Genomic DNA, 27,548 nt, shown 5'->3' on the forward strand with positions numbered 1-27,548 from the left:
AAAGAATTTACAATCTAGCAACGAGATAGAACATCTATAAAAAAACTAAATATAAGTTACAATGAAATAAATAAATAGAAGAGGTCAAACATGGAAGCATGAGAGATTTGGGGAAGGAAAGATTACTTCTAGTTGGGGGTAATCTAGAAAGGTTTCATGAAGGTACCTGAGCTGGTCCTTGAAAAAGGAAAAGAATTTTTAACAGATGAATTCCCTATATGTGCCCATTTCTTTAAATTCTAACAGATAAATCTTGGTTGCTGAGAACTGATAATTAAATGTATTTCCTGCTTCATTAGAGGTGGTGGACCTGATTACAACTTCTTGTTTTATTATACTATACTATACTATATTATACTATTATATTATACATACACTGTATATAGACTATATATATTATACTATACATCTTTTTTATTATATTATACTATGTTATAAAACAGCTTAGTTTATTTCATAAATTAAAAATAAATTTAAATCTTGTAAAAACAACCCAACATATTCTATTACTTGCAGTATTTGTGCATATTTGTTTTGATCAACTATTTTTCTTTATTACAAGAGAGGTTCAAGGTAAAGGGGGAAATTGTTGGGAAGTGACAGTGGTGTAGAAAGCAAAAATAAAACATTAACATAATTCTTATAGACATTATTTTAAGCCAGATCCTATTTGTATCTCACCAGGACAATCAATTTCCTCTTTATTAGATCGACAATTGATCAACAACTATTAAGCCAGGTGGGAGGCTCTTTCTGTCCCATATTTTTGTCTTGGAATCCCTAGCACTAAGCCCAGTGTCTGGCATGTAGTAGGTATTTAATATATGCATGCTGACTGATTGTCTGTAGCAGTGCTATCACTGTTACAGACCCCTCTAACCATGCTTTATAAACATCATTACTAAACTGTTCTCCTTTACCCTTTTCTTAGACGTCACGCAACACTTTATGTTAAAACCCAGATGCTTATTCCCTGCTTCTACGTGTGGCCATCCATGTCCTTATTCTGTCTTACTCAGCAGCCCATTCCCAGTGTGCCTTTTAGAATCACTCTCTCATGAACACAATTATCCCATTTTCCCTCCAAGTCCTTTCTTAAGCCAGGCCTAAAATGCCCTCCAGGTTCTTGCTTACCAAATTCCCTCTCATTCTAGAAACATACTGAAATACCACTTCTTTCAGGAAGTTCTTTCTGACTAAATGATAGTAAGATTGTGAATTCCCCTGCACTTCTCTATTTCCAAATAAGAAACTTCCATTAGTTCAGCTCCATTTTTCCCCTCACCCTAGGGTTTTACCTTCTATGTCCATATAAAAATGCTGACCCAAATCATGCAACCCAATAGCTCTGTGACTTAGTGGAAAAGGTCTAGGGTAGGAGTTCTTAACCTTATGAACTAGGAAACCCCTGGAAAGTCATTTAATCTTTTGCTTGCTTCAGTTTCCTCAACTATAAAATAGCAAGCACCTACCTTGAGGGTTGTTTTGAGGATCAAAAGAGATAATATTAATAAAAAAAAAAAACTTTTTCCATGCCTGGCATACAATAGGTGCTATATAAATGCTCCCCTCCCCTTCTCATGTTTTTAAATGCATGAAATAAAATACAAAGGAAACCAAAGGTTAGTGAAAATAAAGATGATTTCCCCCCATCTAAGTTCAGGGACCTCCTGAAATTTAACCACAGCCCCAGTAAGACCTCTTGGCTTGGGGAGCTGCTGATATTTAGAGGGGCTAAGAAACTTGCCTAGGGATACACAGTTAGCTAGTGAGTATGGGTTGGGGCTGTTTGTACTTATATATTGTTATTCTTTATTCACTGTTCCACAGTATTGCTCGTTTGACATTTGCATCTGCTTGTATATGTCTCATTAATCTTGTTATTATAAATTAACCCAGGTCAGGACCAGTACTCTATTCTTTCAACTTTTAAAACATTTCAGTATAGCACCAGGTGCAGAAAGATGCTTAATAAATGATTTTCAATTGATTGACATGTGATCCTAAATTGCCCCCCTCAGTGGCTTCAATAAAAGAAAAGGTTCATTTGTGACAGCTAATTGTCAGGAGAGATTGGCAAAATTTTCAGCTGATTTTTTTTTTCCCTACCAGACTTCAAAGGAGCAGTCAGTGAGTTCTACAGAGGGATTCGAAGGAAATAAGGAGTGGCCCAAGGTCACCTTGGTTCAAACCTAGATCCAACCAACAGTTTTTGTTCTAAGTGTTGACTTAAGCCAAATCTCTTTGGGTTATTTTTGCTCTGATCTCCCACAACTTTTTGACTCCTTCCAGAACCAAACCCAAAATTCAAAAGATCTGAAGAACTAGACTTTGTAGAATCTTTCTGAAACTTTCCCTCCTACTCAAATAAACTTTTCTTTAGCTCTTGGTTAGTAAGCAGAACTCCTTTCTACACGTGAAAATATGTCTTCTTAAAACATCAATCCAATGTTTTCTAAGTTTCACCATTCATGTGCTAATAGTCCTAGCTGAAGATTTCTAAAGGGATATAAGTTACTACACATATAATGCTCAGAAAACCCAGCTTCCCTGGAAAGGGTTACAAACCAAGTTTTGTTACATCTGAAATTGCTCTTCAGAAGGCAAAAGGGTAGTACAGGCAATGTGAGAGAGGAAACAATAAAAAAAAAAAAAGACATGAAGGAAAGGGAAGGGGGAGGGAGAGAAACTGACTCCAGCTGCCACCACTTACCTGATCATCACTGGGAATCTTAGAAATCAGAAATTGCTGGGGAGAAGTATGCATTTCTACCACTTTCTACACCACCAAGAGGAAACCAGTCAGCCTGCTGCTTCAGGAATTCAGGAGGAGCCATGCATGTCTCTTTATGACCCCATGTCTCATGAAATCATTTCCCATCCTTTTAACCTTTTCAGTACTCTGGGATATATAGAAAGAGTAAGGTGGAATGGGAGAAATGACAGGAATCTCTCTGCACCTGAATTCAAGTGATGGGCTTCTAACAAGAGAGCTAAAGCTTCAGTAAAACTGCTGTGAAAAAAAGTATTTCTATCTCTTTCTCTAAGATCCACTAATAAAGGAAATTACTAGTGATGCTGTACTTTGAGAGAGAAAGGACCATATGATCATGGTAGTGGATGTAGGAGGGACCTCATTTAGTCCAATTCCCTCATTTTACGTTTGGGGAAACTGAGGCCTTGAGCTATTAATTGGCTTGCCCAAGGTCGTATAGATAGTAAATGACAGAGATGGAGTTTGAATCCAATTCTTCTGATTCTAGAGCCAGCCTTCTTTCTATTATTTCCTTCAACAGAAACTCATGTCTTTGCTACCTACTTCAGATAGAAGGGGGATGGACTCAGTACAGATCTATCTACCTATCTTTCCTCCTTCCTTTCTTTTTTCTTCTTTCTGTCTATCTATCTATCTATCTACCTATCTATCTATCTATCTATCTAGGACATGGCAAAGCAGTAACTGCTTGACTATATATCTTTGTAAAGGATTTTGGTTTTCTTGCTTTCTCAATGCGAGGGAGGAATAGATGAGGGCAGGGAGAAGAAAGGGAATGACTGTCACCCTGAAAATAAAATGGAACTGAATTTTTTTTAAAAATCTTAAAAAAAAACCCATGTCTGACATTGGAAATCAGGACAGTACAATCAGACCAAGAGCTATAGAGTGAAAAGAAACCATTCTTTTAGACTTTAATGAAAGGTTCCTCTGAGCAGCATCAGTTTCTCTCCAAAGGCAACCAGTTATAGTATTTATCCAATTGCAAAGTTTAGATTTTAGTAATTTTTGGTGGAAACCATTAATGGATTACAAAACTGGGCCTCTTTGCTTTTGCCCTTAGCTCCACCAACAGAGGAGAAGTTTATAAAATAACTTTGGTAACAGCTAGAGTCACCAAGATAGTACCAAGCTGTTTCAAGAAGAAGACTCAGGGTTTAGGTCAAATCAAAAAGCCAAGTCAACAAGCCCTTAATAGGTGCTATGTGCCAGACACTTTGCTAAACCCTGGAGATATAAACATAAGCAAAAAGAAAGATAGTCTCTGTTTTCAAGGAGCATAATTCTAATGGGAAGAGGGGAATAACACAACATAAAAGGGAGTTAAAAGGTTGGGCAGAGGGGGATCCAGATGGTGGCAAAGTCTGGAGGATGAAGCACCATTTGTCTGGTCCCTTCCTCAGAATGGAGATTCTGGGAAGAACTCACCAACGAGGGAAGGGGGCCACAAAGGCAGAGGGAGAGGACAGATGAAGCATGGCGGCAAAAATCAGAGAGGGAAAGAAAATAAGATGAGAAAGAGCAGCAGTGCCCCTGATGGCTTTCCATTACACCAAAGATATGAAACAGACTTAAACTCCAGGAAACTTAAAACTTCCTTTCCAGAAAGCAAATGTGCCGCTTCACCCCCACACCAACAGTATGAGACTGAGAAATTGCATGCTGTTTCGGCACACTCTATACATTCTCCTTTTATATAGTTCCCACTTTCCTTTCAAAGGCTACACTTACACCCCCACTGAAGGCAGAGGATATGGAAGTGATCTGAAAATTCAGAAATTTAATATTATTTTTGTACTATGCTCAAAACCTGGTGAGGATTTTTAATTGAATTGAGAGGTTATAAAACTTTATAGGACAATACGAATTGGTTCCCCAGTTCCAGACAAAGATAAAAGAAATTATAAGCTGGTATTGTTTTAGAAAATCCAACAGTACTTACTATTCTAAAATGGCATCTTAAATACAATCAACTTTTTTGGGGGGAAAAGAACTGAGTAACTCAAAGGAATTACTATGTTTGATGTGGATGTCTATATATATGTAGATACACAGATACATACATATGTGTTTATATACATACATCTATGTAAATATTACATCTTCACACGTGTAGATACATAGATACATACTACAAGACTCTTCCACAGGAAAAAAAGTATTTGTCTTTTGGAGCTAAATTTCTTTTCTTCTATTCTTTTCTTTTTTCACCATCTCAGTTTGCAGGGCAAAGTCACTTCCAGGCAGGAATCAGATAAACTTACATGACACACAGAGAGTTCTTTTGGTTAGAAGAAGAAAGCTGATTTTTATCTCTTTGTTCCTGGTTCTTATTGATGTTTAAGGTAAGTAACAACAGTAGGGGCCGTGCTGAGAATTCTTAATTCTGGAACAGCACCATCTAGTGTCCACAAATTTGAAAAGTGTTGGATTTTACCAAAGGCTGGAAAACTAGTTCTAAAGCTATGAACAGATGTGACAAGGCCTTACTCAGATTTCCCAGAGTACTACAAATACCAGGCTGAAAGTTGTGTTTGCTTTGATTTTCAGGGTGAGTATAAGACTTAGGATCAGATACTGATGCTTACTGTGCCTCATTTTCCTCATTTGTAAAATGAAGAGGTTGGATTCAGTAGCCTTTAAAATTCCTCCCAGCTCTCATTTTATGTTCCTATGTTTTAATGAATCATTTCTGATTCATTTTAATGAATCAATTATAGAATCATACAATCACAGACATTTCAAGTCAAATGGGATTTTATTCCAACCCTCTCTTTTCACAGATAAGAAGTTCAAGTTTTGTACAAGGGTTTGTTGTCATTCTTTCTCAAAGAGGACCAATGACATCAGGAGGGTGATGTTTTAAGTTGCACACGTATTGGTTTTAAGTGAGGCAGAGCTGCACAAAGTCATCAGCCTCACACTCTCCTTCAGACTCACTGAAATCCAGTGCCCAGACAAAGGTCAAGATGACTGGCATATGGCCCAGGATGCAGTGGGTGACCTTATACAAGGTCACATAGCTACCAGGATTATTATCATTGTCTCCTGAGGGTAGAAGCCATCTACATAACAGTCTAAAGACTCGAAAGGGGTGAAGGAAAGGAAGTATTCCTCCATTGCTTCTTGTCACTATTTTTTTCTGGAAAAGGCTCCAGAATTCATTCTTTTTTTGGGGGGGGAGGAGTAATGGGGGTTAAGTGACTTGTCCAGGGTCACACAGGTAGTAAGTGTTATGTGTCTGAGGCCATATTTGAACTCAGGTCCTTCTGAATCCAGGGCCGGTGCTCTATCCCCTGCACCGCCTACCTGCCCCCAGAATTCATTCCTACCCTCCCTGTCTTAAGACAGAGCTACAGAACAGGTCAGTGACAGGCTCTCTGATACTTTGTTTACAGAGGTTTTTTCGAAGAAAGTTAAAAACCTGGTTTCCACTTTATTTCCGAGTTGAAACAAGGCAAAGGTAGCAAGCCATAGTTATACTGCTCAGCCAAGCTTTTCCTTTCCCCTGTAGGTTGCCAGACTCAGACCTGGCAACCCCCCTCTTTTAGTAAGCAGAAACCATTTGCTGAGCAAGGGTGCCGATGATCTCAAGAGGGCAACAGAGAGAAGCAATGATGAAAAGGGATTCTTTCGCCTTCCTTTTTAAAGGCTCTCATACAACCACTTCCAAACATAGACACAGAAGATAAAATTCTGAGTACGCCTCTGTGCATAGATGAAGTTGGCTCTGTGGGCAGAAACAGTTGAGTCCGGAGTATTTGGCAAATCAAGGGAGGTCTGACCCAATTAGAGTCCCTTTTGAGGAAGGGCAAAGATCTGGAGGTCATTGTTGGCATCAGTTATCCTGTGCCTCCGCTTCAAGATTAAATGTGCAGCCAGCCGTAAAGATTAATGTAATGAAGCCTGTGACCTGTGTCTAGGCCAATGATTTCTAACAATTTTTGGAACTCTCATTCCCTACCACTATAGAATGCTGGTTTCAAGCCTGACGCATTTTGTGAGCTGTTGGTCAGGCAAGACTCCTAATTTGGTGATGAGAATGATGACTCAATGCTGTTTGCTCATGTGAGCAAAAGAGTTGGTGAGGGAGCTGTGGAGAAGGGAGAATCTTCATTCCTGCTTTCAGAGAGGACTTGCCCAAGTTTTAGAGTCTCTTTGAGATCGACTCCAAGGAGAGAGAGAAAGTACTTTGGGAAGCAACAGATTTTCTGGTAGGTGAAACCCAGATCCTCTACAGGTCTTTGACTCTTGCTTTCCTCCCTAGAGACTTGAGGGAATTTTCCTGTAGGTGAAATTTGGACCTCTCTCTTGGTTGAGCGCTCTCTAGCAGAATGACTCAGAGATTGCTATATGTATTTATGCTCTTTCGCATATACCTACCTTCCCATTTCCTCAGTCTACTCAGTTCTCATCATCTACTCCTCTATTCTATCTCAGCTTTACATATACTCTTGACCTTTCCATCACCCACAAACATTCTACTTCCATGTTATTAAAGTTCAAAATTCCTTTACCTGACCATAATCTTTCATTATTCTGTCTTTTCCATATGCCTTTTCACCCCAAACTCAATTTTTTGTCCTCATTACTTGCAGCATTCCCTTTACTCTTTGGTTCCTTTCAACACCTTCGTCCCTGGACACTGTCTTTTCTTCCTGAATTCAACAACTTGGTGAACCAGTTCAACCTGACATTATCTTTTACTCTCAAATTCCTTGTTCGCTTATCTCATTACTCATCACAGCTGGCCACAGATGTAGATGAAACAGGTGTATAACTGAAAAGCTGTGTACTTGCTACAAAATACAATTTTTTTTTGCCAATTGATGGGCACAGCCTGATCCACATGAGGTACTTCAGGTGGGTTTTTTACTGTAAGTACTACTGAAATTTAAACATATATTTTTATAAAAAGGTACTAGGGAAACAGTCTGTTAAAAAAGAAGGGACTTGTAAGGGAAGAAAAAATGCAGCGACAAGAATAACTGCTTAGGATGCATCTTCCACGTCACTTGTGAGATTTTGGACTAAATACCCTTAAAAAGCAAGGGTCTTTTTAGTTCACAAACCCACTCCCTCTCTTCCTTGAGCAAAGTATAATTATTCTAAAGCACGCATAATTAGTTCTACTTTCATATCTTGGAGGGTAAGACAATGAAGATAATCTGATACCACGACAACTCCCACAAGGTTTTTATTTTGTTTTGGGGGGAGGAGAAGGGAGGGTTCTTAGAGGGAAAAAAAGACAGAAATAGATAATATCCTAATGAACTTGTATTAGAGACTATTTAAATAAAGACTCTATAGCAGGATATTTTTTCCTTGTAGAATGAAATTAAAATGTACTCAACAAATGTTTGGGTACCTGCCATATGCAAGGCATTTTGAGTTACTATAAGAAAGTTACTTTTGGCCCAAGCCCAATGAGGAAACTATTCTTCTGTACTATTATACTTTTGATCTGCTTGGCAACCATCCTCTGAAGACCTCAAAAACGCCTACAAACAAAGGTGTGCTGGAGTCAGCTCCTTGTGCTCTGGAGAGATGATTAGTAAATTTTCAGTGTGAGCATTTAGACTTTGGAATTTGGAAAACACTACGGATGAGGGCTTGATTTATTGTTTTGTTGATTGTAGACTGAATCGAAACTTCACATTCTGATTCAGTCAAAAGGCCTCACTAGAGGACCTAGAGGGCCACGTGTGGTCTCGAGGCCAAAGGTTCCCCACCCCTGGTCTATACTTAAGAAAGAGATGGAGAAAATGTTAATCATGCAGATTAAACTTTTAAGGGTATTTTTTTTCTGCTGGTTGTTAAACATTTGACCTACATTTGACATTACATTTCTGCTTACAAAGCATTGATTAGTAAAAAGTAATGCTAATAGTTCACATTTCTATAAGCTTTTCCTTACAACAACTCATGAGGGAGGCAATCAGAGTAGCATCAGCCTTATTTTACTCTGAGCATAGTAAGTGACTTATTCTAACAAAATTGCTCTGTTTTTACTTTATATACCTTTTGGATTTGTCTGTGTACCTGTGGTTTCCTCTCAGTAGAATGAAAACTCCTTGAAGATGTGGACTTTTTGGTTTTTGTCTTTGTATCTCTAATGCCTTGCACAATGCAAGTTATTGAGTGGGTATTTAATAAATGTTTGTTCAACTGAATTAAATTGAAGTGAACTGAATTGTGTTAGGGGTAGGTACAGAATGTTATATCAATACCTCCCTAGATCAAAGTTTCAAGGTGTGCATAAGACGATAAAGAGTAAGTGTTCTTGGATTTGGAATTAGATGATGTAATCCATCATCTGCCCCTTGCCATCTGTGGGAACTCAGCTAAGTCACCATCCCTCTTTGGGCCTCAGTTTCTTCACTAGTAAAATGGAGGGATTAAATTTCATGACCTCGGAAGATCATTTCTAGGTCTAGATACTACAGATCTCAGTCTGTTCTGTTTGGGTCTTGTCTTGGGAGAAGGATAGGATGGATCCTTCTTCACAGTCAGAAAAGAAGGATGAGTAGGAGAGGGAAACATTGAGGGGGAGAGAAAGATGAACTAGGCACAATCAAGGAGAGAGAAGAGAGAGGGAATTAACCAAAAACTGAAAAAAGAGAAACATTTGCTATGGGGAATGAAATGAACAGAAACTTCAGGCATAATAACTGCAGGAAGATGCTTACAAGGCAAAGGGGAAGAACAAGGTAGGAAAGGCCTGCCCTAGATTAGGACATCTTTCTGATTAATAGTTCTAAAGAGAGCTCTTCCTCACAGCTTTGGCATTTAACGTCCATGACATGTTTAATGTCTTCTTAGCATGAAGGAGGCTCAAGCATTTTAACATGGCATTGCCCTGGCTACCAGCCAAGATCACATTTCAGAAACAGTTCACTTTATTTGAGAGGCAGCATGGCATAGCAGATGGAGGGCTAGCCCCAAAGCCAGGAAGATCAGGCTTTAAGTCTCACCTCTGATATCTATTGTGTGACTACTGGTAATGTATGACCTCCAAGTACTTGCAAGAATTAACTCATGATCCTGTATTTTATATTTGATTTTACTCTGTAAGTGACTTTATTCTGTAACCATATTCTGAATCTATGGAACAAACCTAAAGCCTTTTCTCTGTCTCTGAGTGAAAAAGGTCATAAATTTCAAAGTTTAGTCTCCTCTCTCCCCGAAATTAGATACCAAAGGCTTAAGCTTTCCCACAATGGCTATTAGTTAAAGAAAAATTTGGTTCTCAATACTCCCATAAAACATTAGCATTTCCTGAAAGGTTTGTACATTATCCTTGAGAAGCTGGACTAACTGACCTTGTCCCATCTTTAGCAATTCAGGTGGTCTTATCTAATCCCCAGGTGCCAGTGAGTCTATATGCCTGGGTCCCTAACAGTAACTCCAGAATGCAGCTGGGACCCATAAAATTCCCAAAAGCATTTCTTAGGGATGCAAAGAAGTGGTCTCCATCCCATGTGTGGGCTATGCCCACTTTCTGGGCTATATCCACTTTTTTTTTAATGTAACCAATAACAATCCCTCATCCCTGTGATACTGACCAATAATATGGTTTCTGTTCTATTCTTTGTTCTATGCTTATAAAAATTAGATGCATCTTTAATTTGGAGTCTTTGGCATAAATGGAGGCAAGCCATCGACCTTTTATTATCAGCCTGCATGCCCCTGTTGGCGGTAGCCAGGTGGTACTAGCTAGAGAGAGTGCTAGGTCTGAAATCAAGAAGACTCATCTTTCTAAGCTCAAATATGGCCTCAGATATCTACTAGCTGTGTGACTCTGGGCAAGTCAGTTTCCTCATTTATAAAATGAGCTGGTGAAGGAAATAGCAAATCACTCTAGTATCTTTGCCAAGAAAACCCCAAATAGGGTCACAAAGTCAGACTGAAATGACTGAACAACAAATGCCCATTAATAAATGATATCTTGCTTGGAGAAAGTTGCCTTAGTTTACCCTTTTGATAAATTTCACATGTAACATACCCTAGTCAACTTTTAAAGAATATTAGTTTCAAAGAAGTCTTATATTCGCAAAAAATATAAATTTCTGCCTGCACTGAGGGAGTTTCTTCACCTAGAAGTTTTCCTTACCAGGAAATCACAGGACTAGTTCCTATCTCTATGGCTTCCAAAATCTGAGTGACTGAATGTCATTCCCAAGACAAAGGTAAATAATTAAAAAACCTCTGTTGTCAGAAAGATCTAACTCATGCCAAAGCTATTCAAAAATTTTCCATTCAATGTAAAAGTAACCAGTGGTATTTCTAGGCTTATTTCTCCTCTATTCAAATGGAGACTTTAGCACTTCCTGTTTCCATTAATTCATGGAATCATAGAATCTCCAAGTTGGAATGGACTGCAGAGGCCATCTAGACCAACCTGTAAATGTTCAAGAGTTTCCCTCTACAAAAAACTGTACAAGCAATCATCCAGATTTTGCCTGAAGACTTACTAAGAGAGGGAGCCCACTTCCAAGGTAGATCATTTCACTTTTGGATAGCTCTAAGTAGTAGGAATCATTTTTTTTTTCCATAATGCAAATTTAAGTTTGCCTCTCTGTAATCTCCTTCTTTGCAAGCTCCTGGGGTTTTGCCCTCTGGAGCCAAAAAGAACAATTCAAATTCCTCTTCTACACCTTCCAGCCCCTCAAGTACTCGGGAAAGAGCAATATACAGGGTGTAGATGCTCTTTCCATGCAGCAACAGATCACACCTTTATGATTTATTAGATGTTCTCTGACAATTACTTCAGCCAAGAAATTCTTCCTCCTGCTGTTGCTCTAGTGACAAACTTCTCTGCTCAGTTAGTCCTAGACAACAGACATTCAGTCTTCCAAGCCCTTTCAGATTCATAGGACCTACCCAAGCATTTATTTCCCTGGCACAGTCTTTGAGAAGATAGGGACACCTCAATGAGGTTTTATGCACTTCAAGGGAAGTTATATGTGATGTAATCTAATAATATGTTATAATTAATATAACACTATATGTGTATGTGTGTGTGTGTCTGTATACAGAGGGAGAGAGACCAATACTTAATGGAGAGAGAACTAGTCTCAGAGTCAGGAAGTCCTGTATTCAAGCCTCACCTCAGTTATCTACTGGCTGTGCGACTACTGGCAAATTACTCAGCCTCTTAGGGCTATGGACAACTCTTTAAAATTCTAATTTTCAGAGCAAGTCAAGATCTGCACTGGTGGAGGGAACTTCCTATATGGATGAAATAATAGGTGCTGACCATGGCAACTATGACACATATTCTCACTGCCATGATTACTGGGTGGGGAAAAGAGAGAAATTCCCTTTTTGCCTTGTTAGAAAACCAAGAAAGGGCTGGCAGAATTTCAAAAGAGAAAAGAAGAGAGGGAGTGGATGGGCCTTTTTCTTCTATATTTATAGCATAGTGAGTGGGTGACACTTCCAAGCTCAGTAGACAACCTTCTCAGTCATCCCGTTATGAGGAACCACTCCATCAACTCAAAGCACAAGTCTTTTAGAACTTAACCAGAATATATCTCTCCATGGAGCCAGAGTATACATGTCCAGCTACACTGGAGGGGTCCCAGGCAGCAGTGAAGGGACGTCCCTGATCACCCCCCCCATTACATTTGTGTCTATGTGTATGTCTATGACTATATCTAAGTCTTACCTCTATCTATGTTTATGTCAATGTCTATATCTATAGTTGATTCTCATTATTCAGAATAGTTACGTTCTATAAAACCATCTCAAACACTGAATCAGTGAATACAGAACCATTGCTCATAGGGGACATACAGGGTTAGGTTCCTGCAAGCTTCTAGTAACATTTACTTTAGCATTTTCCAGAGCAGCCTCAAGTACAAATTGATGGATTTCCTTTTCCTTTTTCTGGATGTACTGTATTGTTGATTCATTAACATTGAACTCACAGCCAATAATACTGTAACTCATGCCTGAATGAGATTTTTCTAACACCTGTATTTTCTCTGTAAGGGATATCACAGCCTTGTTGTGCTTAGGAACACTAGATAACACTTCAGCATTCCTCTGGGGGGCCATTTTAAATAATGAAATCACCATCAAAAAATGCAAAAATGTGGGAAAAAATGGCACTAAACTGGGAAAAAGATATCCATTTATGGTATGAGAGCTGAAACAAGAAGGCAGAGCATCATTACCTTCTTCTTGTTCAGTCTCAGCTGGGAATGTGCGCATCTGATGACTCAAATTTTTTGCTGCTCTGCACGTTTACGATCCTCCTAACAATCCTGGGAAGTAGATGCTGTATGATTATTCACATTTTATAGTTAAGGAAACTGAGGCAAACAAAGGGTAAGGGACTTGCCTGGGATTATACAGATCATCAGTGATGCATAGGTTTCACCAGATTGCCCAAGGATTCATGACATTAAAAAAAAAACATTAAGAATGCCTACTCTACATATGAATGTAATGGAATATTACTGTCCTGTAAGAAATGACAAGCAGGTGGATTTCAGAAAAATCTGGAAAGACTTGCATGAACTTATGCAAAGTGAAGTCAGCAGAACCATGAGAACATTGTACACAGTAACAGCAATGTTGTGCAATGATCAACTATGAATAACTTAGCTCTTCTCAGCAATACAGTGATCCAATATAATTCCAAAGGACTCATGATGGAAAATGTTATCAGTGTCCAGAGAAAGAACTGGAGTCTGAATGCAGAACGAAGCATATTATTTTTACTTTCTTTCTTTGTCATATTTTTTTTTCCCTTTTGGTCTGTTTCTTCTTTCACAACATAACTAATATGGAAATATGATTTACATGATAGCACATACATAATATATTTAAAATTTTTACCTTTTTTAGGGAGGAGGGAGGGAGAAAATTTGGAACTCAAGATTTTTTTTAAAATGAATGTTGAAAATTATCTGTACATGTAATTGGGAAAAAAAAGCTATTAAAAAAACAAAAATGCCTCCCGCAACCTTTTTCCACTGAGTCATAAGACCTATTGAGGTGCATGACTTGGGTTGGTATTTCCATATATACAAAGAGGTAAATCCATATTGTCAGATCAAAAATAGAAGGGAAATAATAGAAGTTTCCTATTTGAAAACAGAGAGGCCTCAGGGCATTCACAATCTCACTTTCAATTAGTCAGAAAAGACTTCCTGAAAGATGTGGCATTTCAGAATGACCTCTAAAGCACAGCAAGTATTGATTTTCAGGTTACAAATAAATTTCAGCAAGTAGGTGAGTTCACAAATATGGAATCCAAGAACAATGAGGACCAACTGAATATCTACATCTAATATGTGTTAGTCATTCATTCAACAAACATTTATTAGGAGCCTTCTATGTGCCAGGCACTGTTCTAAGTGCTAGGAATGCACAGAAGACAGTCCCATTCCTTGAAGGAAGACAACATACAAACAACTATGTATAAACAACATACAGACATGATACATTGGAAATAATCAACAGAAGGAAAGCACTAGCATTAAGGGGGATGGGAAAGGCTTCCTATAGAAGGTGGAATTTTATTTGGGATTTAAAAGAAGCCAGGAAAGTGAGGAGGAAAAGATGAGGAAGGAGAGATTCCAAGCATGGGGAACAGACAGTAAAAATGCTGGGAATTGGGAGATGGTGTGTCTTGTTTGAAGAATAGCAAGGAGGCTAATGTCACTGGATCAAAGATGGCGTAGTAGGCGGTGGAGGAGGGGGGAGGGTGAAATATGTAAGAAGACTGGAAAAGGGAGGGGCAGATTATGAAGGAATTTGAATGACAAACAGGATTTTGTTTAATTAGGGTAACATCCACATATATATAATTTGTTGTTCAATTGTTTTTCAGTCATGTCTGAATGGATCACTTTGGGACCCATTTGGGGTTTTCTTGGCAAAGATATTGGAATGATTTACCACTTCCTTCTCCAGTTCATTTTACAGATGAGGAAACTAAGGCAAACAGAGAGAGGTTTAAGTGATTTGACCAGGGTCACACAGCTAATAAGTGTCTGAGGCCAGATTTGAACTCAAAAAGATGAGTGTTCCCGACTGCAGGCTTATCCACTGAGCCACCACACAGTGCAAAAATCTGCAAAGAATCCCTACTTAAAACTACCTTTCTGGAACAGGAGAGACCGTTCACATCAACCCCACTCCCGATTCACCCCACCACCCCCCTGTACCCTCTACCTACAAGGCAGTTTTCAAATCTCATTTTCCAGTTTTAAGAATGACTTTTTCCTCTGAACTCACTGTCTAGGATTAGAAGGCTTACCAGAACCGTAAGGCTAATGGAAACCACCTGAGCAGTGTAGCTCAGCCTAGCCTAGCAGACGAATAAATACCTGTCTTGGTTAATGGAACAGAGAAGAGCTGTTGAACAAGTTTGTTCTCTGAAGTTCTCAGGACCATGACGATGTCAGCAGGTAACGTATCTCTATTCTTCTCAAGGAAGCCAAAAGCATCGTATAAAACCTGCATCAGAAACAGTAAATAAGCAAAAAATAAGCGACCTGCCGTCAGTAACAGGGAGAATTGGCCTAAGGTGAGTAATTAGTTGTGACTGAGAGTGGTTTAAAGCTAGACCTCTGAAGAGAATTCAAACCTGGTGCAGCTGTGCTTTCTAAATCTGGACAAGGAAGTCAAAATAAAGCCCAGTGGATGTGTAGCTGATGACAGGGCCCCTTCACCCTCACTTCTTGTCAGAGGCCTCTTACGGTGAAGGACAAGTACAGCAACCCCGGGGAGGAGAAGGGTTGGTCTCAGAGCCAGGAAGACCTGAGTTCAAGTGCCACCTGTCACGCATTCTAACTCAGGGCAAGTTACAACCTCTCAATGCTCTAGTTGCTGAGAATGTGCTGATCTGAATTGGTAGAGAGAGTTTCCTCACAAGGGAATTTCTTATACTAATTAAATCAAAGGTCTAGTCCCTGGCCTATCTAGTTATGTATAGAAATAAATTCTTCTTCTTCTTCCTACTACTACTACTACTACCACTACCACCACCACCACCACCACCACTATCACTACTACCACTACCATTACCACTACCACTACCACTGATTAGAGGTAATAAGGTGTTGTGAAGGAGCCAGGAGAGACCTAGGTTTGAATCTCATCCCTGATACTTGGAAGCTATGTGACTATAGGTAAGTCATTGAAATTCTTTGGGCCTCAGTTTCTTATAGCTGAAATAGGAATAATAATAATAATAATAATAGTACCCACTTCACACTATTGGTGCACTGGGTAGAACACTGGGCTTAGAATCAGGAAGACTCATTTTCCTGAGTTCAAATCTAGCCTCAGACACTTACTAGCTGTATGACCCTGGGCAAGTCACTTAACCCTGTTTGCCTCAATTTTCTCATCTGTAAAATGAGCTGGAGAAGGAACTGGCAACCACTCCGGTATTTTTTCCAAGAAAACCCCAAATGGGGTCACAAAGAGTTGGACACAACTTAAAATGATTAAACAACAACAGCCTATTTCACAGGCTTGTTATGAGAATCAAATAAGGTAATGTATGTGAAGTGTCCTATAACCAATCCTGCTAAGAAGAAGTTGGTCTCTTGTCTATTTCTGGTAAAACTCTATATTTATGTAACCTGAGTCCCACAGCCCATTGGTATGGGACTCTTTCCTTACTTTGCTATTGTGCCCTCATTGGTGGAAATCAATGCCCTGCTCCTGCGTGTGAGGGGCAAGATTGGGAGAGAGGAGACCTCTTCAGTCTCTCTGAGTCTCTTGAGTCTTTGATCTCTGCAATTGCTTCAAACATTTCTGGCTTCCAGCTTGAGAGAGAAGATGAATGATGCCAACCCCACCTAAGATTGCTGAGGGGAAAATAAAGCCCCAGGAAGAAGTTGATGTGAGAAGAGCTGTCAATCTCCATCGTGTCTCTGTCTCCAGCTTGCCATACTTACCAGAGGCTTCAGGGAATTTCCCCTTGGTTGAGATCTGGGACTTTCTACCTGCTCCCAATGAGAGAACTTTTACTCTGTATATATTCTGGCATATATTCTCCTATGTTACTCTCTCTGATTTGCTACTAACTTGGATAAATGGATTTCTTTGCTACTTTCTATGTGTCTTTTTTTTGGAACTGGGGTGTTTGATGGGAAGAGAGGCAAGCCTTGGATATAAAGCTTGGATCCTCCTCTCCCCATGAAAGAAAGAGCAATCAGAAATTTAGCTTGAACCTGAAAACCAAATTCTTTAGCCTAATAATATTTAAGGAGTAGATAGACATCATTCTAGCCTGGTCTCTTTCTTCTCTTTGAGGACAGCAAAGTGGCCAAGATTCTGGTTTCAATCTCCTGCTTCTCCTCCTGACAGAAATTAAAAGTTTCCTTCAGAGAAGGAGGTGAGAGAGGAGAAGAGGTGAGAGATGTCTATTCTGCTTCTCTTCAAGCTATATTACAATACCCCTCCCTACATGTGAGGGACAGCTTTGCTACATTTATATAGCATCTTACAGTTATCTTTTTAAAAAACCTGATAAACTTTTTTACATCACCTTCATTTCCCAATATATCTCACCTCTCTTCCCTTCTCAATCATCCATTAAAATAAGAATATAAAAAGGAGCAAAGCAGTTTAGCAAAAGTAACTACTATTAACCAAGACTGCCATTATATGCAGTTGAATATATCCACACCCCTAATCTCCACACCTCTGCAAAGAAAGATGGAAGTGCATTTTCATATCTCTGCCGTGGGGCCAAATTCGGTCATTTAATTTCGCTGTATTCAATTTTGATTGTTATTGTTGTTCTTTCCAATGTAGTCATTGTGTACATGGTTTTCCTGGTTCTGTTTACTTTACTTTGCATTAATTCATACACATCTTCCTTTGCTTCTCTATATTCTTCATATTCATGGTTTATTATTATTATTCTATTATTATTTATATTGCATTATATTTATATTATATTTAAGTTTTACTTATTAATATTTATATAGTATATTATATTTATGCTATTTTTATTAATATTCCATCATTTTGGAGTTTTTGAGGCATTTCCTATGCATTCTTTCATTTAATGCGACATCTCTCCCTTCAGTTTCTCAGTTTGATGTTCAAAGCACTTCAAAATCTACTTGGACCCCCTGCCTCCCACCCAATCTCTTCTTGGTCTTCTTATAACTTACTCCTTGTCCTATACTCTTCTATCCAGTGACACTGGCCTCCTTTATGATCCACAAACAATATGCCATCTCTTGTTGTTGTTCGGTTGTTTCACTCATGCCTGACTCTTCATCACCTCATTTGGGATTTTCTCAGCAAAGATACTGAAGCGGTTTGTCATTTCTTCTTTTACATTTTACAGATGAGGAAACTGAGGCAAACAGGGTTAAGTGACTTGCCCAGGGTCACATAGCTAGTAAGTGTCTGAGGCCAGATTTGAACTCAGGAAGATGAGTCTTCCTGATTTCAGGCCCAGTACTTTATCCACTCCACTAGCTGCCCTTATACCATCTTTTAGATCTGAGCATTTCCTCTAGCTGTCTCCCATGCTTGAAATGTTCTCCTTCCTCATCTCTGCCTACTGGTTTCCTTCAAGTCCCAACCAAAATCTCACATTCTACAGGAAGACTTTCCTAACCCCTCTCAATTCCAGCATCTTCCCTCTTTTATACTGTATATAGCATCTCTGTATATATTTGTTTGCTTCTTTTATCCCCCACTAGATTGTGAGCTTCTTGAGGGCAGGGACTAGATTTTTGCCTCTTTTTACATCCCCAGGGGGCAGCTAGGCGGCACAGTGGATACAGTGCCAATCTTGGAGTCAGGAGGACCTGAGTTCAAATCTGTTCTCAGATACTTACTAGCTGTGTGACCCTAGAAAAGTCACTTAACGCATTTATCTCAGTTTCCTCATCTGTAAAATGAGCTGGAGGAGGAAATAGCAAACCATTCCAGTATCTTTGCCAAAAAAACAAACAAACAAACAAAAACAAAAACAAACAAAAAAACCCAACCCAAATGGGGTCATTAAGAGTCTGACATGACTAATTAAATAACAACATATCCCCAGCACTTAACACAGTGTCTGGCACATAGTAGGTGCTTAATAAATGTAATAAATGTTTATTTACTGATTGATTGGTGTTATCCTTGACTCCTAACTCTCCCTCACTCCACATAGTCAATCTCTGACCAAATCTTGTCATTTCTACTTCAATAACATCTCTCACATCTAACCTCAACAACATCTCTTACATTTAACCTCTTCTCTTCACGTGACTACCACCTTAATCTCAGATCCTCATTACCTCTCACCTAGAGTATTACAAGGGCCTCTTAATTTGGTTTCTCTGCCTCAAGTCTCTCCCCATCCCAGCCTGTCCTCTACATAGCTGCCAAGGTGATTTTCCATAAGTGTAGAACTGGCCGTGTTTTTCCACCATTCAAAAACTCCAGTGGCTCCTTATAGCCTATAATTGAATATCAACTCCTCTGTTGAACTGTTAAAGCCCTTCAAACGTGGCCTCAATCTATCTTTCCATTCTCATTATACATGACTTCCTTTGCTGGACTCTGATTCAGCCAAACTGGCCTTCCCTCTATTCCTCACACACAGGACCCATCTCCTATCTCTATGTCTTTGCACTGACCAATCCCCATGCTTGGAATACACTCTCTCCTTTTCCTTGCTTCATAGAATCCTTCCCTTCCTTCAAGATTCAACTTGAGAACTACTTTCTACATGAAACCTTTCCTGATCTCTGTCTGCTAGTGCATGCCCTCCCTCCCAAATTACTTCATATTTAACTTCCTTGCAGTTATTTGTATTTATTCTCATAATAGCTATTGTGTATGCATACTGATGTGCTTGTCTCTTCTAAAAGAATATGAGCTCCTTGAGAGTAGTGATTGTTTGTGTTTGTATTTTAATCAGTCAGTTAATAAAGCACCTACTATGTTTGAGGAACTCTGCAAAATACTGGGGCTACAAAGAAAGGCAAAAGACAGTCCCTGTCCTCAAGGAACTCATTGCAGTGCCTACCATATTGCCTGGCATACAGTAGACAGTTAATAAATACTTACTGATTGATTGACTGAAAAAAAACAGAAGCCTAAATGGTTTACCCAAGACTGTTTAACTAATAAGTGGCAGATTCAGGACTAGAAACTGGGGCTTTAGGCTTGTAGTCCAGGAAATTTTTACTGTGTCTTACATTATATTAACTCTTATAGATTACAAAGATACATTTAGTACCTTGTTATTACCACTTTTAGGGAAGTATAAGGTGGGAAAAGTGCACTAGGAGACATCTAGTGGTAAAACAACCTTCACACCAATTGCTGAAGATCAATGAGGGATCCCAGACTGCTAAGGAAAATAAATAATGATGAGACTTCCAAGGGCATGTGTAGAATGAATAAAGACTTCCTTAATGTGTGTGTATACATATCTATCTATCTACATATACACAATACACACACTATATGTATATATGTGTGTGTATATATGTATATACACATGTATACATACATATGTATATATTAAGTGAATTTCCAGAAACTGGGGGAGATGGGGAGATCATATGAAATAATCTTCAGGCTTCTATTTCACAGTTTTGATCCTCTAAGTTGACCAGTTCAATCATACATTGCTTTCTTTATTTCGTTGTCTGCTTGTCTTTACAACACTCACGCCCCGATATTCCTCAACCATAGGTCACCTCCACCATCCACCTTCTCTCTTCCAACCCCTATGTTACTGAATGCTATTGGAGAATATCATGAAGTTGAACTGATTGAGTCCACTACAAATTTGTGTTATCTAACCTCAACTGGGCCCACACTGATGCATGACAATCATTTTTCTCTTCTGTAATTGACTCCATCATGTTCCCTGAAGCAACTTACTTAGGTTTGCAGAGTGAAATAATGCTCTGGGCAGATCATGAAGGCATTGCTGGTACTTTTTTGACCCAAGTTTCCTGAGAGTAAAAATCCTCTCAGCATCAGAGAAGGGTAAGTCACTCAGAGCATTACATATATGTACTGCTAGCTGTCTATACTTCAGCTAGTGGTCAAGGGACCAGCAGAGCCCCAAGGACATTCTACTTTGTCCTGCCCCTTAGTGTAGATCAACACTTAGTGTAGATCAGGCTATGGAAAAGCAAGTTGTTTAACTTTTAAATTTTCTCATCTGTAAAATAAGGATAGTGATATTTATACTATTTGCCTCAAAGAGATGTGAAGAAAGTGTTTTGTAAACCTTAAAGCACTGTATAAATGTGAGTTGTTACTGTAATCAAGCACTGATACCAAAGGCATGGGATATATTCAAGAGGGGGAAGCAGAGCGTAGCTCCTGACCAGGATCCAAAAGAAAACTTCCTTTACATTAGAATTCCTTCTTCATCTGCTTTTGCAACAATGTTAGGCAAAATTAACTTTTATATCATGTCATATATTTTAAAAAGCAATCTGGACATACAGTGTTTTAAAATTTCTCCTTTCTCTTCTATTTTCTTTCTTTCTTTCCTTCCTTCTTTCCTATCCCCCTCTTTTCTCTCTTGTTCCTTTTTCTTCCTCCCTCTTTTCTTCCTTCCTTTCTCTTTTATTCCTTCTTTCTTTCCATCTTTTTAATTTCTCTTTCTTTTCTTTCTTTGTCTTCCCATCTTACCCAGGCTAAAAGTACAGTGGCTACCCACAGGATTGATCCCAATATTGACTGGCATGGGGGCAGCTAGGTGGCACAGTGGATAGAGCACCAGCCCTGAAGTCAGGAGGACCTGAGTTCAAATCTGCACTCAAACCAAACACTTGACACTTACTAGCTGTGTGACCCTGGGCAAGTCACTTAACCCCAATTGTCTAATAAAAATTAAAAAAAAAAACTAAAACATTATACAAAGGTAAGGTATAATATAGTAGATAGTATAATGTGATATAATTAGGTAGAATATGGTATATGTAAAGTATAATATGATATAGTAGATACAATGCTTGACTTGGACTCAGCAGGACTTTGGTTCAAATCCCCTTTCCCATATTTATTGGCAGTGTGACCATGGGCAAGTCACTTTAACTTTTGAAACCTCAATTTCCTATCTATAGAATGGAGCTATCGATGTATGGAGTACTTACCTCATTGGGTTGTTGTGAGGCTATAACAAGATAATGTATGCAAATAAATGTAAGCCATTTATATTTTTAAAAAGGAAACTTCGAACATTTGCCTTGACTCTGCTATTGGAACATGAAATTTAAGTTGATATATAATGTCACAGTAGTTGGAGAAAAAGAAAACGATTTAGATTGTCATCAACAGCTTAGCCCAGTGGACTTGTCATCAGAGGACCTACATTCAAATCCTGGCCCTGCTATTAACTCTCCATGTGAATTTGAGCAAGTCAATGAACTTTTCTAGGCTCCAATTTCCTCATTTATAAAGTGAGAAGATTGGACCAGATGGCTTCTAATGTCCCTTCCTACTCGAAATCTATGATCCCATGTCTCCACATATTTTGATGCTTGGTGTTGGGTAGAATAAACATCTGGACGTTTAATTGATTTTCTGGGCTTTTTATTTGGATGTTACGGTCCCCTGTAGGCCTCGCCTAAAATTACATCAACCCTCCTGGTTTTATTCCCATTCCAGAATTACTTTAAAATTTGAACGTTCACAACTAAACACACTGGGAAAAGATGTAATATGTTTGCTCTCTGGAGAGCTGTCACTTCTAGGCAATACCTCAGGTAAGAGGCAGATGGCCCCTCTCTAGGCCACCCCTGTGAGAAACTTGTTTCTATGCCAGAGGCAACTTTTGTGATCAATCCCACTGTGAAAGTTTGTGAGTTATGACTAGGGATTCAAGAAGAATTTAAAAAAGAAAGAAATCTGCAAGCAATTGCACAAGCTTCACAGATATAGCGAAGTAGCCACTTATCTCTTGTTAAATTCAGACCCAATAACAGTCAAACACCTTTTACCTTTCCAGCATAGTGCTGAATGCCGAAGCATAGCTCCACTCGTTTTGGCCTCCAGAAATATTTACATCGAAGATTATCTTCAAATTTATCTGTTTAAAGACACAAGTAAACCATAGCATGAAATACCCTTGAGAGCGTCTGGATGAGGCTTCCCACTTAAACCAGTCACAGGTGCCTGCCAAGAGCCCCTGAAGATCTAAAACTTAGATTTCTTTTTATTTAGCTTCTAAATAAAGAAATTTAGATTGCTTAGATTCTAAATAAAGAGAATTAGGGCTAAGTTTGAGACAGTCACTGCACTTGGATTACAGACATCAGGCTAGAAGGGGGGGTGTTTTTGTCGGGCATTTTCTTCGTGACTTCACCCCCTCCTTAGGCATCCCAGAGTTCATGGTTTCCCAGCATGATGCGTCTCCTGTTCTCCCTAAAAGCTCCCCACAAATGTTTTTTGCAATACCAGAGACATCACCAATTTGCTTCAGGACAGAAGTTGTCCCGAGAGGATGAAGATAATGTGAGTTTTAATTCATCTTGGCAACACACAAGATTTATAGGTGCTCAGGAAAATTAATAGAGGTGTCAATAGACTAAACTTTTCAAAAACTGCAGAATGCAATCTGCTATGTGAATAACCTCACCCAATAAGGGAAAGGTTAGAAATATTCATTAAGTCTGTCATCAAGTATCTCCTAAGTATTGGCCAGGAAGACAAACAGTGCTGTACTAAAAAACAAACAAGCAAAAAATCTTCAGTTAAGTTCTATGGACGTTTATTAAGCAATCACCATTTATAAGGCACTGTGTAAGGTGCCAGAGATAAAGAAACGGAATGATCTCTGTCCTCAAGAAGTTTATGGTATACTGGGGATTAAGAGGGTACACACATCTAAGTAACTACAAAATATACACAATATAAGAGACAGACAGAAAGAGAGAAGTAACAGTAATAGAATAGTAACAGAAATCAGAGACGTTCTATGAATTAGACTATACCCCACTATAGAGAGATTTCAAACATATATGCAATGCTCCCATGTGGTTCAGACCAGATTAAAATGTACTTGTGAAATATTAACAAAATAAATAAAAATACAATAAAACATGGGCAATATTACACTTTAAAATTAATATGTGGCCCACAGGGATCCTTATGAAGGAATTAGTGGCTCCCATCTGAGTTTGACACCACTCCCCAAAATATACAGAGTAAATGAGCTCTCCTACTTGGAATGAGATAGCTTGGATATCATGGATATCCACGATTATACAATAATATTTGATTCCTGTCCTTAAGGATCTTACAATTTAGGTAAAGGGGAAAAAAGGCAGCTAGGTGGTACAGTGGACAGAACACTGGGCCTGGAGTCAGACTCTTCTTCCTGAGTTCAAATCTGATCTCAGACACTTACTAACTGTGTAACCCTGGACAAGTCACTTAACCCTGTTTGCCTCAGGTTCTTCCTCTGTAAAATGAGCTGGAGAAGGAAATGGCAAACCACTCCAGTATTTCTGCCAAGAAAACCCCAAATGATGTCATAATGAATCAGACACAACTGAAACGACTGAACAACAAACAGAAGGAGGTTATGATAAAAAACAACAATGTAAGAAATATTAACAAGGTAGTATATGATTAAGCATGAAATGAACGAAACAGATAAAATTGCTATGATTCATAGGAAAGAGAAGTCACTGTGTATTAGAATGGTCAGGGAAGGATCCATGAAGCAGCTGAATATTCAACAAGGCCTTTAATGATGAGTAGAAGATGAATAAACAAAGGAAATAAGGCAGCTAGGTGGTATAGTAGAAATACAGTCAGGCCTGGAGTCAGGAAGACGAGTTCAAATCCAGCCTCAGTCATTTAGTAGCCCTGGGCAAGTCGCTTAACCCTGTTTGCCTCAGTTTCCTTATCTGTAAAATGAGCTGGAAAAGGAAATGGCAAACCACTCCAGTAGTTTTGCCAAGAAAACCCCAAATGGGTCAAAAAGAGTCAGTTAAAAGCAATGAAAGTTAAAAAAAAAAGAAAGAAAGAAAAAGGGGCAACTAGATGGTGCAGTGGCTAGAGCACTGGCCCTAAAGTCAGGAGGACCTGAGTTCAAATCTAGCCTCAGACCAAACACTTGACACATACTAGCTGTGTGACCCTGGGCAAGTCACTTAACCCCAATTGCCTAAAAAGAAAAAAAAAGAAAAAAAGAAAAAGCAATGAAAGTATCCCAGAAAGAGAGAACAATATGAGTAAAAATTAATAAGTGAGAATAAAGGAAAGGGAAAGGAGTGAGCATTTATTCAGCACCTACTATGTGCCAAGCCCTATGATAAACACTTTACAAATATTATCTCATTCGATCTTCACAACTGTGGGAGATATGTGCTGTTATTAAACCATTTTACAGTTGAGGAAACTGAGATTGAGAAAGATTAAGTGACTTGCTCATGGTCACTCACAGCTACTCAGTGTTTGATGTTGGATTTGAACTCAGGTCTTTCTGACTACAGGCCCAGCACTATATCTACAGTACCATTTGGCTGCCTCAACAGGAATCATATGTTTGGGGAACAGTGAATATATAGATCAATCTGGCTTCTATGAAGACAACATGGAAGAAACTAATAAAAGTTATGGTTGAAAGCGGAATTTGGAGCCAAACTGTCAAGGGCTTTGAATTCCAGGCTAAGTTTGATCTCTAACCTATAAAGAGTGGAGAGTCATTGGAAATATTTTAGCAGAGGAATGATGTAATAAAACCAGCATTTGGGGATGATTAATCGAGCAGTCGTGATCAGGATGGAAGTAGAAGAGAGACAGTTAGACTAGGAAAACTACTTAGGAAGTATATATAATAATTCTGGCATGTAATAATGAGGGTTTAGACTATGGCCGTGTTAGGGATAGGGACTGAACCTGGGATTTCATTGATCTAGGGAATGCCCAGGCAAGGAAACTCCCTTTACCCATGCAGGTCAGCACCTTCTCAGCAAGAGAAGGTGAAAGACTTCCATGGGGTCACACAATCAATAGGTGTCAAAGGAAGCACTGGGATGGAGGTCATCTTGACTTTGAGGCTGGCCCTCTGTTACTGGGCCATGCTACCTCTCAGAAAGGATGGGCCAGATCTGAAGAAGACACAATAAGATTTGCTGACTGCCTGTGGGAAGGGAAAGAGGAGTCAAAGATGAATACGACTCTCAGACCTTGGCGACCGGGATTCTGGTAGCTCTATTTTCAGAAATAGAGAAGTCAAAAGGATTTGGGGTGGGTGGGTGGGTGGAAAGGATGAGTTCAATTTTAGACACGCTGAGTTTGGGAAGATGGTAGGGCATAAATGTTACTTGTCACTTGCTAAATATTCTAATTAATTTTAAAAGGGGCTACATTTTATATACACATTACTAGCTGAAAAAATTACAGGTTAAATAAAGCTTTATGTTAGATCCCCTTGCCTTGAGGATGTGAACAGATGCCACATTCTGGACTGAATGTGTATTCCTTTCTTGAAAAAATACATACCAACTAATGTCAGGTCTGTTGCCTGGGGAAATCTGCTTTCTTCATCAAGGAGAGAAAGCAGTCCCATTGGTTTCTGGAGAAACATATCCAGGAGAGGGCGATTGTCTTCATATTCCACTACTGTGGCATCAATTCCTTCATTCTGATATTCCATCTGTTGGAAAATTTAATATGAATATACACAATCCCCTTCTCCCCCAACCCCCCAACACTTGACTGGGCAAGTTACAAACAACATATTATTTTGCTGTAAAGTTTCTAAGAGGAAATGCAGCAGAGTGAATAGACAGCCAGCCTCCAAACTAAGAAGCCTGGGATTCAGGTTCCAGCTCTGATATGCTGACTGTGTGACCCTGGGCAAGTCATTTAACTTTTTAGTTCTCAAGCAGTCTTTCAGAGAAGGTGCGAATGTACATAGGTAGGGGGAGTTCCCTTATCCAGGACATCCCTCACAAGGAGAGAGCACTTCTAGACAGCAGATAAAATGCACACATTTACAGGAGTAGCTCATATCAATAAGATCACAGGTACCATATGGTGCCTATCATTATCCCTGTGAAATTTCTAGTGAGTGATAGCATTAATCTTTCTGTGATAAATTGCCACTGATATTTGTATGCTCTCCTGTGTGCAGAAATGTTTGTTTGGCTCTACCTGTTAATGACTTGTAGCATATAGCTGATTCTAGATAAAAAGGAGATGCTTGTCTATTTCTCCCAAGAGAGATAGGGTTTTTAGAATAAAAGCAAAGAGGAGTCAAGAGGACAGCTAGAAGAGGAGGGAGGCTGAAGAGAGGAGAAAACCTCTTCATTAAGCATCTGATTGAGACCAGAAGGTAAGATTTCTCTTGCAATGGAACGAGTCAATCTAATGTGAGAGCCTCAGAGAGAGAATTAGATTTCTCAAAGAAGCAGACAAAAAGATTTTTGACTGGGGATAGATAGGATTGGGAATTGGCAACAGGGACTGGGAGAGGAGGGAGTCCTGGGCAGATTTATCCAGAACAACTGAAGAAGCTATCAGAATTTTCTCCAAAAGTGGACCAAAGGGCACTTGGTATTTACTTTAGGTCTTGAGAATGTCCTAACTAATAACCAGTTTATATGTATCTTATCATCATTTCTTTTTTTATTTTTTTTTTTTTGGTGAGGCAATTGGGGTTAAGTGACTTGCCCAGGGTCACACAGCTAGTAAGTGTCAAGTGTCTGAGGCCAGATTTGAACTCAGGTCCTCCTGACTCCAGAGTCGGTGATTGGTGCTCTATCCACTGGGCCACCTCACCGCCCCATCATCATTTCTTCCAGTA

The 27,548-nt window shown here is 39.1% G+C and overlaps 1 protein-coding gene across 1 annotated transcript in view; it reads right to left on the reverse strand.

The window, feature by feature from the left end:
* MYO3B (myosin IIIB) overlaps positions 1-27,548 on the reverse strand; it is a 628,721-nt gene that overhangs the window by 346,261 nt on the left and 254,912 nt on the right. Inside the window, exons 20-22 of the mRNA XM_027865702.1 lie at positions 26,243-26,396; positions 22,729-22,817; positions 15,121-15,250 (exon numbers count right to left, since the gene is read on the reverse strand). Of these exons, the coding sequence (XP_027721503.1) occupies positions 15,121-15,250; positions 22,729-22,817; positions 26,243-26,396 (373 nt within the window). The remainder of the gene's footprint in view (positions 1-15,120; positions 15,251-22,728; positions 22,818-26,242; positions 26,397-27,548) is intronic.

Source organism: Vombatus ursinus, unplaced genomic scaffold (assembly GCF_900497805.2).
Source record: "Vombatus ursinus unplaced genomic scaffold, bare-nosed wombat genome assembly UNPS02014779.1, whole genome shotgun sequence".
Classification (NCBI taxonomy): domain Eukaryota; kingdom Metazoa; phylum Chordata; class Mammalia; order Diprotodontia; family Vombatidae; genus Vombatus; species Vombatus ursinus.